This window comes from Magnolia sinica, chromosome 13, assembly GCF_029962835.1.
Source record: "Magnolia sinica isolate HGM2019 chromosome 13, MsV1, whole genome shotgun sequence".
Classification (NCBI taxonomy): Eukaryota; Viridiplantae; Streptophyta; class Magnoliopsida; order Magnoliales; family Magnoliaceae; genus Magnolia; species Magnolia sinica.
Genome location: NC_080585.1, coordinates 18,933,210 through 18,946,381, shown reverse-complemented (window position 1 = coordinate 18,946,381; position 13,172 = coordinate 18,933,210). Strand labels below are relative to the sequence as shown.

Genomic DNA, 13,172 nt, shown 5'->3' with positions numbered 1-13,172 from the left:
AACCTAAGAAATTCGAGATGGGTTCTTCTCAGATTTGTTAGAGCTTTAAGGAAATCCAATTATCTGATTGACTAGATCTCTTTACTTGAATTTCTAATCTGTGTTCTACTCTGTTTCTTTTCTAGTACTTGGATTTTTGTTGGTGGAAGAAGATCAAGAACAGATTGGTTCTCACAGGTTTCCTCATCCGATTCGAAGCTTTATTTGGTTTTTTCATGGGGTTTTACTTTGATTCTTTTAAGATTTTTGAATTTTTCATCAATGGAGGAGGATTAAGAACAGAATCCATTACTCTCTCACCCAACAAGCTCGAGCTCGACTCGAGGTAAACTCGGTCGACCTGAACCCAGTTGACCTAACCTGAGTCAAGGTCAGGTCGTGTCCAGCTCCCTAAGTTGGGTTCCCGTTGGAAAACATCAACCTGGTTTGAAATCAGATGGGTTCAGGCTGAGCAAATTTTGGAAATTATGGCTTATTTTTGGCCCACCTCGACTCGACTCGGCTCGATGCCCACCTCTAGGTAGGATTCGGGTCAGCGACCTAGTGCCGGTATTCAGGTCGGGTCAAGTTGGGTTGGAGGTTGGGTCCTGTTGAGGCCGAGTCGGGCTCAGGTTGACCCCAACCAAACTCGTCCGGGTCAACGGATGCTCAGGTCCGAGTTCGTCTTATCCATGAAATCAAATTCGTCTATTCAAGTGGGCCACAGAAGCATTGACCAACAAGGAATGCTACGTGCAGCTGCCAGTCAGATAAAGCAAAACCCAAACGACCTACAACTGCCAGCTTATGCTTGCTACATCCAAGACGTCCGCTGGGTGGGCCCGTTGATATAAGTATCCTAGATTTAAAAAAAAAGACCGGTCAGCTTACCATGTAGACATCTGCCTGTTTATTCCTTTTCCACCGTCCATTTTTCTTGTACAGGTATCTCGCACTTTATTAAAACTCTCCCTCTGTCTCTCTCAAATTCCATAGATTTCTAGGTTTTGATTTTGGGTCGGAAGAGAAACCTCAGAAACCCTAATTTCAAGAGATTTAGGGCTTCGAAATCCATGGCGTCTCGAAGGCGGATGCTTCTCAAGGTCATAATCCTCGGGGACTCTGGGTATGTTGATTCGATCCCTCTATCTCTCTCGATTTTTTGTTTCCATAAATTTTTCGATTTTTGAGGATCTGGAAATCCACAGATCTACGTTTTGTTTGTCGCACCGTTTCCGATGCGTGAACGCCTTTTCTGTGATTTTAGGGTTTTTATTGAATTTATTTTGCGATTTCACCGTTTGGATTTCTAATTATATTGTCTGCGATTGCTCGTGTTTGATGTTTTGATAGGGTCGGTAAGACATCTCTGATGAATCAGTATCCTCTATTACTAGAATTATATATATTTTGGGAAAAAGATTGCGTGCGCACAGTGCGCACTGAGAGTTGGTTTGCACTTATCTCCGGCCTCCCAATGATGGCTGGAAAGAATCATAACAAACATTTCAAAAATGGGCATTTGGAAATTCGCATTTTGAAATGCTTGCCAGATCCGGTCGTCCTTTTTTTATTTGGACAACAGGTGGTAAATTGGTAATCCATGCACTGATTCTTGAAGTTGCAGTCTTTTTATTTCGTGGGTGTTATTTCATTTCCTTTAACCACTGCGCTTAGATATGTGAATCGGAAGTTCAGTAATCAGTACAAGGCAACGATTGGAGCGGATTTCTTGACGAAAGAAGTCCAGTTTGAAGATAGGCTGTTTACAATGCAGGTGAATTATTGTTATTTTCTTATATGGGATCATTGAACTGTGACTTTGTAGTTTGGACATCTGATCTTTTTGGCAGCTGATTTTTCTTTGTTTGTTAATGTTAGGATGAACCCTTGACTGCTTTACAGTGCATTTGGAAGTGGTATCAAATTGAATTGTAATTATTAATAACGAAGTTGTAAATGACCAAGTTGTTTTTTTCCTTCATGTGCAATCATATTGAGGGTGTTCAGCATCGTCATCTAACCCTTGCTCCAACTACTTGGCGTCAGCTACATGAATCCTGTTTTGCCATTCTGCTGGTGTATGGGCACATTGGTTTCACATTGGACTTGAAAGGGATTATTCTCACTTCAAAAAAGAGGTGGGGACACCCTGTGTCTTCAAAAAAAAAAAAAACTTTTCTTCATTGTGAGTACTAGGAAACATCATTGCATTGTCATTCCTCAATATATATATGTGTGTGTGTGTGTGTGTGTGTGTGTGTGTGTGTGTGTGAAAGTTGGGAAAATGGCAATGCAATTTTAAAATAAATGGAGTTGCATAGAACTACAAGATAGAAGAAAAGAAGACTAAAAAAACTCCAGAGGGCAGCATGCGAAGGGATTCAGCACCGAAGCCAAAGTGACTACTTCCAGCTTGGCCTTCCTAAACACCTCATCTAGGCTACAAAGCCCATTATTACAGTCTTTCCCAATCCCGAACCTGACAAAAGAAAACCGCCAAAGAGCCTTTGCGTTTTTTTCTTTTTCCCAACATCGATCCCACCTCAAGCCATGAAAAACAGACCAATCAACGAAGGCATTACCCCAGAATAGGTGGTCAACCAGTTCGGCATCACGGAGGCACATGATGCACACGTTCATGGGATGTTTGGCAGCATGGATTCCATGTGGATTGGAATCCAAATCACAATTACTATGGAATCCATGTGAATCGGTTGTGTTTAGCACTGCATATGGATTCCATGTGAATCCAAAATTTGTGTTTGGCACATTTATGCATGCATGACATGCATTTTACCAATCTCATTAGTGGCTCACTGTAAGGTTTATGTGAAATCCACCCCGATCACGAGGTGTGTCACTCCATTTTAGTCGTAGGGCCCAAAAGTCAGCATGGTCTGTGATTTAAATGGACCATACAATTGAAAACAGTATATGGGGCATCCTTGTCCCAACCTTTTCCCTTCGCATGGCCCACCTGAATCACATACTGGGCTGATTTTTGGTCTCTACTCAAAATTAATGATTGGTGATCGGGGTGGATTACATGTAAACATTAAGGTGAAGCACACCAATTCTTGAACTCAATTGCATCCATTTTCATGTAGAAGTCTGATGTGAATCCATTTGTACCTTAAAAATGTTGTGGGATGTGACCACTATGATGTTCATGTAAAATTCACTTCAATCACTAGGTGTGTCACTTAATTTTAGCTGTAGAGCGCAAATTTCAGCCCGGTTTGTGATTTAGGTGGGCCATGTGAAGGGAAACTACAAACTTGCTCTCCAAACTCACCCGCCTCACATGGGCCTCAAATCCATGGGTTCTGTGGGCTGCCCATCCTGAGTGTGGCCCTGCATCCCACAAGCCACTTCACTTGAGTCAGGTGTGAAGACGCCCCCGCATTAATCATCCCCGGTGAGGAGTCTTGAACACGAGACCTCCCGCTCTGATACCAATTTGATGCAGGGCAATTGACCACTTGCTCTAAAAGCTCGAATTGATAAAGCATGACGAATTAATCTCTTTATCTCATAGTACAGGCCCCAAATCCATGGGTTAGGTCATTGGCCGAACCCTTCTCGTGGCTGTGGGCCCCAAATCCATGGGTTCTACCTCACATGAGCCACCCGCCTCACACGTACCCCAAATCCATGGGTTCTGTGGGCCACCCACCCTGAGTGTGCCCATGCATTCCACAGGCCGCCCCACTCGAGCCCAGTGTGAAAATGCCCCCGTATTACCCACTCCCAGCGTTTCCCTTCGTATGGCCCACCTGAATCACAGACCGGACTGATTTTTGGGCTTTATGGCTAAATTGAGGTGAAACACTTGGTGAAGGGGGTGGATTTCATTTAAAAATTAGTGGGGGCCACCAATTCTTGAAGTAAGGCCATAGTTGATTTTGGTGCTTACGTGATGCCATCCATGGTAATAGATGGTAATGCAGCTTGAAAACACACCTTTAGCTGAGGATTTCAAAAGGGCTGAAATGGTGGTAAATGAAATCCATTCACCACCACCGCGACTTCTCAAACACACTTACTTTTTGCCTTTACCACCTATTACCACATTTACCACCGTTTCCATGGTGCCATGAATAGGCCAATCCCATCACCAAACAACTACCCATAAGCAGATTCATGAAACCATCCCTCAAATTGAACCTGATCATCATCATCGTTATCATTGTCTAAGCCTTATCCCAACAACTCGGTGTTAGCCCCGAATTATCCTAATCCCCTTCATGAAAGGTTAGTCCTTAATGAATCTCCTTATAGAGGTTGGGGGCTCTATATGATGTTGAAGACTGGTGCATCACTTATCAGATTGATAATGGCTACTGTAGTTGGGAATGATAAAAGGAGAGAAAAGCTTGTATGTTACACCAGCTAGGGCATTTATAAGGAGAAGACAAATAATAGCTTGCCTAAAGTAACGGATCATATAGTCTCTAATTGATTCTTGATTGATTTACACAATATTGTATAAATATTCTACCTTTAATGTTCGTTTATTGATGCAAGCCCATGGTCCACCTAGGTCCATGACCCATTTTAGGACCCAATAAATGCTGATTTTGGACTAACTATTTATTTATTGATTTGGGGCCTAAATATCAAGATTTGCAATTTACTGTTTGTAGAAAATTTGGGGGTTGATTTAAAGATGTGATTGAAAATATGAAGGGGATGATCTAGAGATGTAATTAGGATTTTCAATGTTTGCTTTTACTATTGTTAGGCTTTTACCATCTTAGATAGATTAGATTATTTTGAGGTCAAATGTGATTAACTTTAAATCAATCTATTATACCTAAGATGGTAAAAGCCTAACAATAGCAATAACAAACATAGAAAATCCTAATTACATCTCTGGATCAGCTTCTTATCTTCAATCACATCCCCCTCATATTTTCAATCACATCTTTAATTCAGCCCCCATAATTTTCATAAATAGTATATTGCAAATCTTGATATTTAGGCCCCAAACTTATAAATAAATAAGTTCAGAATCAGCACATGTTAGGCTCTAAGGTGGGCCTAAGTGGGTCGTGGGCCTGCATAAGTCAGCGACATGGATCCTGTTCCAACATTCCACTCTATTAAGGGCCATAACTTAAGTTAGACCATAGGTCATCATGTCTTTTGTTACTACCTCTCCCCACGTCATTTTGGGCCTTTCCCCTTACCCTTTTAGAGCCTTCAACTTGTACTAACTCACTCCTGACTAGCGGAGTTTTTGGTCTCCATTGCATATGACCAAACCATCCAAGTCTGCTTTCTCCAATCTTATTACCCATTAGTGCTACTTAGATCCCTCGAATGCATTCATTTCTAATTCATCCTTCCTTGTCTTGCCATTCATCCATCTCAACATCCTCATTGGAGCTACATTCATCTTATGGACATGTTTTTCCTAAATTGTCCAGTGTTTTGTTCAATAAAGCATGATTGGTCTTGTATACTACCAACATTTTGTCCCACCCCAAGAGCTTCCTTTCTATTTTTCTGCCTTTTCCACCCCAAATAAATATCGACTAAAACAAAGTAGATGTAGATGGTGGGAAAGCATCCCGTTTCCCTTGTTTACAAGGTACATATGAACATAAGAGCTTGGTTAATGCTTTGCATTACAAGCTACAAAATCATGTTGAAATGTGATGCATCTGGACCGCACAAGCTTAGCCGATTGAAGGGTCATGATGTAGACCATCCAACCATCTATAATGAAGATTTGAACCACTGGGAGGGTCTAAATTGATCTAATGGAAGATCATAAAGAGCATTTTGGACCGAATTAGTAGTCATTTACTAAGTCGTTTAATGCAGGGGCATTTTCACATCGGGCTCGAGTGGGGTGGTATGTGTGAAGTGGGGACACTCTCAGGGTGGGTGGCCTGTGTGAGGGGAGACCCATGTGAAGTGGGGCCCACGAGGGGGGTTCGGCTGAGGGCCCGACCTGGGCTATGAGATAAAGGAATTGATTCACCACTCCCTATTAGTTTGAGCTTTTAGAGCAAGGGGTTAGTTGTCCTGCATCATCGTTATAGTTGAATAATTTTTAATTTTATATTTTTGTAACAACACATAATTAATCCCGTTTGAAAGCCTATTGAGCTTACTTTTAAACAAGACTAAGGTCATGCAATTCCAATGTCGTTTGATTGAGTTATGGCTAATTTACAGAAAACCTATATGGCTGTAATGGGATTCAAGTGTATTTTGATCATTTTTATGTTTTATTGAAATAAATGATTAGGATTAGAAACAATGGCTGGTTGGGATTGTATTAGGGTTTCCTTTTCTTTGATGATATTTATATGTAAACTCTTTTATGAAATAACTATGATGGCCATTGAAAAAGTTATTTTCTTGGGTTGTAGCCTTTATTGCTTCCCTTATGGCATGCATGGCCTATGATAGGAGAAGAACAGGGAAGTATTTTGATTCAAGTTAGGAGGTTGCGTTGTTGGGAAATATTTAGATTCTGTGCTAATGTTTCACTATTTCTTCCCTTTCTGGGATTTCTCTGGCTTCATTTGAATCCAGATGGGAGGCAATGTTATCAGTAATTGGAAGAGGGTGAAGCCCACTGCTGAGTGGAAACCACCCCCACCCCATTGGAATGAATTCATCGACTGCCTTTTTAATACATTAACATTGGCTACATCATTTGCTCCTTCAATACATTGAGTTATAGGCCATTTGAATTATGAGCTCAAGACATGATTTCTTTGTCGGTATCATTTTGTTGAATCTCATGATGAATTCCTAAATTGTTTTTGTGACACGTTGAATAGCATTATGCCACATTAGCATGGAGCATGGGTTTGTGCTTTGGGTGTTGTTGTCTTTTTCTTCTTTTGATGAATTTCTTGATCCTTTTTATTTGTTATATTTGCTATTACTTGTTGCATTCAGAATAGTTTCTTTCTTGGATCCTGCAGACCTTTTTCTGCTTTTTATTCTTTTGTGAAAGCTGTAAGGGATTGTGTGAAACAGAGTAAGAGAGACAAGATTAGATAACGGCCATATTCTGCACTGCCTGCACAATATCAAGCATGCTACTCTTTACACATCCCTGTTGCACATGGAAAGCCCTAAAATGAAGCATGCTACTCGTTATCCCTGTATCACATTGAAGGCCTGAAATTGAATATCATAGCCGGGACACGCATTGGATTTCACAGGAAGTGGAAGAGAGTCTCTAAGGCAGAAGCATGCTCAGTTAGTCCCACGAACAACATTTAATGTTGCTTTCCATCTGCAATTGAGATTATGAGTGCAGCTGCTTTACCTTTTGCAGTCCACATACAATTTCTGCCCAGCAAGAAAAACAACCTGATGTTGTTGTCACTAATCACAGGCTCAAGACCTGCAAGGCCTGGATTCCCTTTACTAGCTATTGAAGTTGATAGCATTTAATTCTCCTTGAATTATTGTATAGAAAATAGTGGTGATTCCTAAGTCTGTTTAAGGTGCCATGGGTTATGCTGGAATGATTGGTGATCTCCTTTTGGCATTGCACGGTGTAGGGTTTGGGAAAGTAGGAATGGTTATTTGGAGATTGGCTTTGATGGCAGCCCTTTGGGCTCTTTGGGGGGAAAGGAATGGTCAATGCTTTCGGAATATGAGTAGCACAGCGTTGGAGGTCTTCAGTAGGGCAAAGCTTCATGTATTGGAATGAGCCTCTTGTATAAAGGCTCTTAAGGATTGTAATTTTTCTCTTTTGTTTGGGTTTTAGTTTTTTGCACTTTTTTCGGCACTTTCCTCTGATAAAATATCATTGTCTTTCAAAAGAAAAAAAAGAGAGAGAGAGAGAAAAAGAGAAAAAAGAAAAGAAAACTTTAAAATAGACTTGTATTTAAACTGGCACTTAGGAAGTTGAACAAATGATGGATGCATCTACATCAAAACTTGGAAATTGAATATTGAAGTTGGGCAAATAGTGAAATGAAAGATATATGCATGAAACCTTTACCGATCATGTTTTTATGAGGAAAAATGATGAGCTGGAGATCTAGCAGTGGAGTCTAACAAAGGAAAGAGGCTTGTATGGCATTTTGGGGGTTGATGCAATGAGATGATTATTCCAATATGGAAGGACTAGTTTGTAGATAAATGGTAGGTGCTATTTGTCTGAGATGAATCAAGTAAATACAGAACAAGGATGGTGTTTTCCCGAATGCTGACTTTGATTTGATGGTAAATAATGGACAAGGAAAGGACAATAATGCATTGTTTGAAATGTTAAATGCATCTTTGATGAAATGTTATGTTTGTCAGGTGGAAAACCTAGCTTATTTTATACATTTTGTTGCCCCTGCTGCCTCTGCCTCTTGCCATTTCTGGTAAGACCCATGATCCTGTTTAACATGACAAGCACACATTTCACGGCTTTTTTATTGGGACATTTTCTATAGTCACTGGATGGTTGTTTTCATTTTTCTATTCTAGACTTCGGAGCTTCCAAGGCCTTCTTGGTGGGTTTAATTGTTTTTTAGGAAAATCTATAGAAGATATAATGGTGGTTACTCTTTTATGACCTCTTATGCTTCTAAACTGACTCTACTTGTGCCTGTTATTCACATGTTCAGATATGGGATACAGCTGGTCAGGAGAGGTTTCAAAGTCTTGGTGTGGCTTTCTATCGTGGTGCGGACTGCTGTGTTCTTGTTTATGATGTCAACGTCATGAAGTCATTTGACAACCTCAACAATTGGCGGGAAGAGTTTTTGATTCAGGTACTTCTTTCCCATTCTAAGCCCCAGAAACTTGTGTTTACCATAACAGACAGTTGACATTTCTGTGGTGGTCTTAATGTATAGGCAAGCCCATCTGATCCTGAAAATTTCCCATTTGTCGTACTGGGAAACAAGATAGATGTGGATGGTGGCAACAGCCGAGTGGTAAGATACCTAAGCTCCCATTTCTGTCATAGTTGCTGGACTTTCTAATACTTAGCCTACTGATCCTGCATTGGGTCCTATGCTGGTTAGGCTATATATTTTTGGCACGTCTGGTAATAGATTTCCACTTTCCAGTGCACTCTCCTTGAATGTTGGAATTAATGTTACCCTTAGGCTATGTTTGGAAACCATGGATACCGTATGAAACAATGGAAATGGAAAAATGGTTTTCCTTTGATGTGATGATTTATGTTGTTTGGATAGCAAAGAAATGGGTGGATTCCACCCAACGGGGAATCCCTGCACTTTTCCATAATTTAGATTCTTGGCACAAGAAACTAGGAGCGTATTGTGAGAGGAAATGGGATCTTTACTAGCTATCCAAACAAGAAGTCAACACTGGAATCCATCTTTTAATAGTTCTCATGGAAACCATCACTTGATACTTTTTAATTTTCTCCTCTCTTTTCCTTTGGATTCCACGTATCCAAACATGCCTTATGGCTGTTCTGAAAAGGAGCTGTAGGAAATGACTTATTGCTTTATTGTTTTTCCCTAATCTGTTCTCACTGCCTGTTCTCCTCATAATATTGGGTGGTTTTGCCCTTACGGTTTTTCAGGTGTCTGAGAAGAAGGCGAAGGCATGGTGTGCCTCCAAGGGGAACATTCCCTACTTTGAGACTTCTGCAAAAGAAGGTTTCAATGTTGAAGCTGCTTTCGAATGTATAGCTAAGAACGCTCTCAAGAACGAACCTGAAGAAGAAATGTGAGTGGTTCTAGAAGACGCTTCTAAGTTTTGCATGCCATCTTATTTTCAAATCTCCGATGTTATAGTAATAATCAGTACTATTGTTTTGATTTGGTGGCCAAATACATGCAAAACACATGAAGTCCTAAAGCTAATAATAGCAAAAATTCTTAGAAAGAATGTGTTTGACAGATTTAGGGTGTGTTTGGACTTATCACTCCCTTCAGTTGCAGGATCCTTCCAACTGGTTGCTGCTCCTTTGAATTCGGTTTACATTTTTTAAAGAGACACTTCCTGATCCTGCACCTGAACTTGTTGCCGCTTCACGTCTTGTGCAATTATCCCCAACAAAAAAAATAAAATAAAATAAAAATAAAATAAAATCTCTTTTGTCAAAAATTCCCAAAAAAATAATTATTTGGTCAGTTTTATCAGCAGGTTTTGCTGGTATTTCCTTGTTTTGGTTGATAACTCCTCCCCATGCTGGATTGACAGTCTACCATTTTAACTTCCCTATCCAATTGCTGGCTTCTCTAATTTTAAAAAACATTGTATCTTTTCGCTTATAGGAAGCAGCTTTGTTGCCGTAAACTATCTATTTAAAACCTGATGAGTCTGCTTGACTTGATCAAGCCCCAAATCAAGTTCCCCTTTGACCTTGTAAAAAGAAGAACCAGCTGCAAGCTTCATCACAAACTTGATCAAGTCACTGTGATACTTGAAAGAGTAATGGAAGACATAGAAAGTCAATGGTTCAAGCCTTTGGCTGTAGATGAGGTGTGTTTCAACGTTGAGGTCTAGGGTTTGAGCCCTGCTTGCCTCCCCCCCAAAGAAAAAAAGAAAAAGAAAAAGATTCTTAGACGCTTCCTTGAAACAAACAGAACGCTGTCTGAATCTGAGTTGAGCCTCAAATGTTAAAAACATAAAGCCATGCACATGTTATTTCTCTGTGTTGCCTAGTTAGATGACATTCTCATTTTTTCTGAACATGAAGATACCTCCCGGATACTATTGATGTGGCGGGCGGAGGACGACAACAGAGATCGTCAGGCTGTGAATGTTAGGTTGGTGTTTTGATTGGGATGGAAAATGGCGACTGCAGTTCCCTCCATTTGTTACGCTTACGCGGTAATAATTCAGTGAAGGCTTTTATAGATCTATGTATAATATGCGCCCCAAAAAAAAAAAAAAACTGATGATTGTGATATGTGATAGTTTGCATCTCTTGGATCCTCTGATATGTGATAGTTTGCATCTCTTGGATCCTCTCGTCTTTGCCTTCTCTCCTTTGGAAATTCATTTGTTGCACTAAGACCCGAAATTTGTGTTCTCATGAACAAGATATCTTGGTATATTTTACCTTTCTGCATTCTGGTTTTCTAATGGGAAATTGCTTGATGTGATTTTGCTCAAAGTTTGCCATCTGTTAATGGTCAGTGTCTACCTGAAAAGATTCAATGGTTAGAAGATTAGCATGGGAGCGGATCATTCCATGTGGATTGGAAGAAAAATGGAAGTCCCTAATTGACGCCTGCAAATCATCTATTCAGACTGAGAAATGGAAGAACATCAGGGTTTTCACCCATCTTGCAAAAAATTACTTGGGACTGCAATGAGCGGTTAAAAAAACGTAATTTGATGGGGGTGATGATGATGATGCAGCTACACGGATTGTCATCTGCAGCGTCCATCATTGGCACTGGCAAGCCATTTGGCAAAAAGAAATTGCAGCAATTGGGCAAGTCATCTATCTGAATCGTGGCAAACAGATGGAGAGTTAGAAGCTGTGCAGCCAACAGTCCAAATTCATTGGGTCGGTCTGTTTTGATCATGTATTCTGTGGTCTTTGCTATTTGACCCATGAGTGATGGGGCCGGTCGTGGTCCCGTTGCATGGATGGTCTGGACAGTATCCATGGTATGTGGGCGCTGAAGATTGTGTAGCCGTGGAACATCAGGATAATGCTTGGTGCAACAATCAGGTGTGAGAACATCTTTTAGGACGACATTCCATTCAGTTCGAGGTTTCGTAATCTCAATCATCAATCTTGCTGACCGGTTCAAGTGGCAAGGAAAAAAATTTCACCCATCCAACGATCTCAGCCATCAATGCATTCACGGTATGCAGGCCAATGTTCAGACAGCTAGAATTCTGTCGGGTGAATTTTGGCGACTCCTATTTATGGTGGGTCCACTTTAAAGATGGTCCGAATCGCCTACGAACAGATCCCATTGGAATCTAAATTAGAATTACATTGGAATCAAGGTTGAAATGAAATGCTTTGGAATATAAAACTTTTGTTGAGGGGCTTGTATTTGGAATGCAGTGGAATTCTTCCATATATTCATGGGATCTAGATTTGATAACTAAATCAGCTTTCACATCCTATATATATGTGTGTGTGATATTTGATATAATAATTGTAACAAGTCCACTGAGATATTGACTTTGTTAAAAAATTAGGAAATTCTGAATCTAATTTACTGTTGCAGCGAATAATGAGATTATTTGAATTCATTTACCTCCAAATCCTGAGCTCCCAAACGCAAAAAGAGGCTTCTTGGATTTGATATCCACCGTTTACCTCGTACCAAACGGGCCATCAGCAGTCGTCAGTGATAGTTCTAAGCTCACGTGCACATCGAGCTTTTCCATCAAGTTGGCCACGCTGTACAAACGTGTGAGAGATCCAAGCTTTCTATCAAGTGGGCCACTTCTCCCCAATAAATCAGCCCATTACAACACTCCTGGAATAAGAGGCTGTTTGGATCCCACACAGCTTGGGGACGTTACCGAGCGCATAAAACTGATGTTGTGGAGGATCCTGGTCCATTAATCAGGCATGCAATTTGTGCAACAGACCGAGAATGGAAGATCTGTTCAGTGACTGTACGTATTTTGCATTGTTTGGCAAGTGGCCCAGCCTGTAAGGGAATATATGAACTGACGACTGTCCACATGTGCTACGTAGCCATGTGAGGGGGGCTATGAATCTATCTCCGATCTAGACTACAAAACACTCAGAGACCATGAGCTGGGCTGGCTTGTCGGGTTTCTTTTCCGGACACGAAACGTTTCGGGTTTCGGATGTGGCCCTGATTCGGATCCGGAATAATAATGGCTCGTGATGGGGCCTAGCTTTTGCCGTCTGTTGTTTATTCCTTTTCCAGCCGTCCATTTTCTTGGACAGGTGTGCAGCACTTGATGAACGAATTGGCGGAATTTCAAGGTTTGCTCATGTCAACGCGTCTGATGAATGGCCTAGATCTTGCGTACTTGCTCCACTCTGCCACGTGCGGTGAATGCATTCGCGCCACACATAAGCAGCAGCGGACGGCATGCTTGCTTACACCGCGCATTCAACGTGCGCCTGATGCCAACCTGCTGGATGAGTTAACAGGACTAGAATTGTATGGTCAAGAGCGAACGAGCGGGTAACGTACAGTGCGAACGGATTGGCTACTCCCCCTGCCACCAGCCCCGTGGCTGATGGTCGGTGCCCTGTGGCCCCCACCATGATGTATGTGATT

At 41.1% G+C, this 13,172-nt stretch overlaps 1 protein-coding gene across 1 annotated transcript; it reads left to right on the top strand.

Annotated features, from left to right (window-relative positions):
- Nucleotides 1-905: 905 nt before the first annotated feature.
- On the top strand, nt 906-10,878 carry LOC131223082 (ras-related protein Rab7). The gene is made up of 7 exons (XM_058218370.1): nt 906-1,105; nt 1,333-1,359; nt 1,657-1,756; nt 8,583-8,729; nt 8,814-8,894; nt 9,515-9,660; nt 10,637-10,878. Exons 1-7 carry the CDS (start codon nt 1,053-1,055, stop codon nt 10,704-10,706), a joined length of 624 nt encoding a protein of 207 aa, XP_058074353.1. The 5' UTR covers nt 906-1,052; the 3' UTR covers nt 10,707-10,878.
- Nucleotides 10,879-13,172: the final 2,294 nt, after the last annotated feature.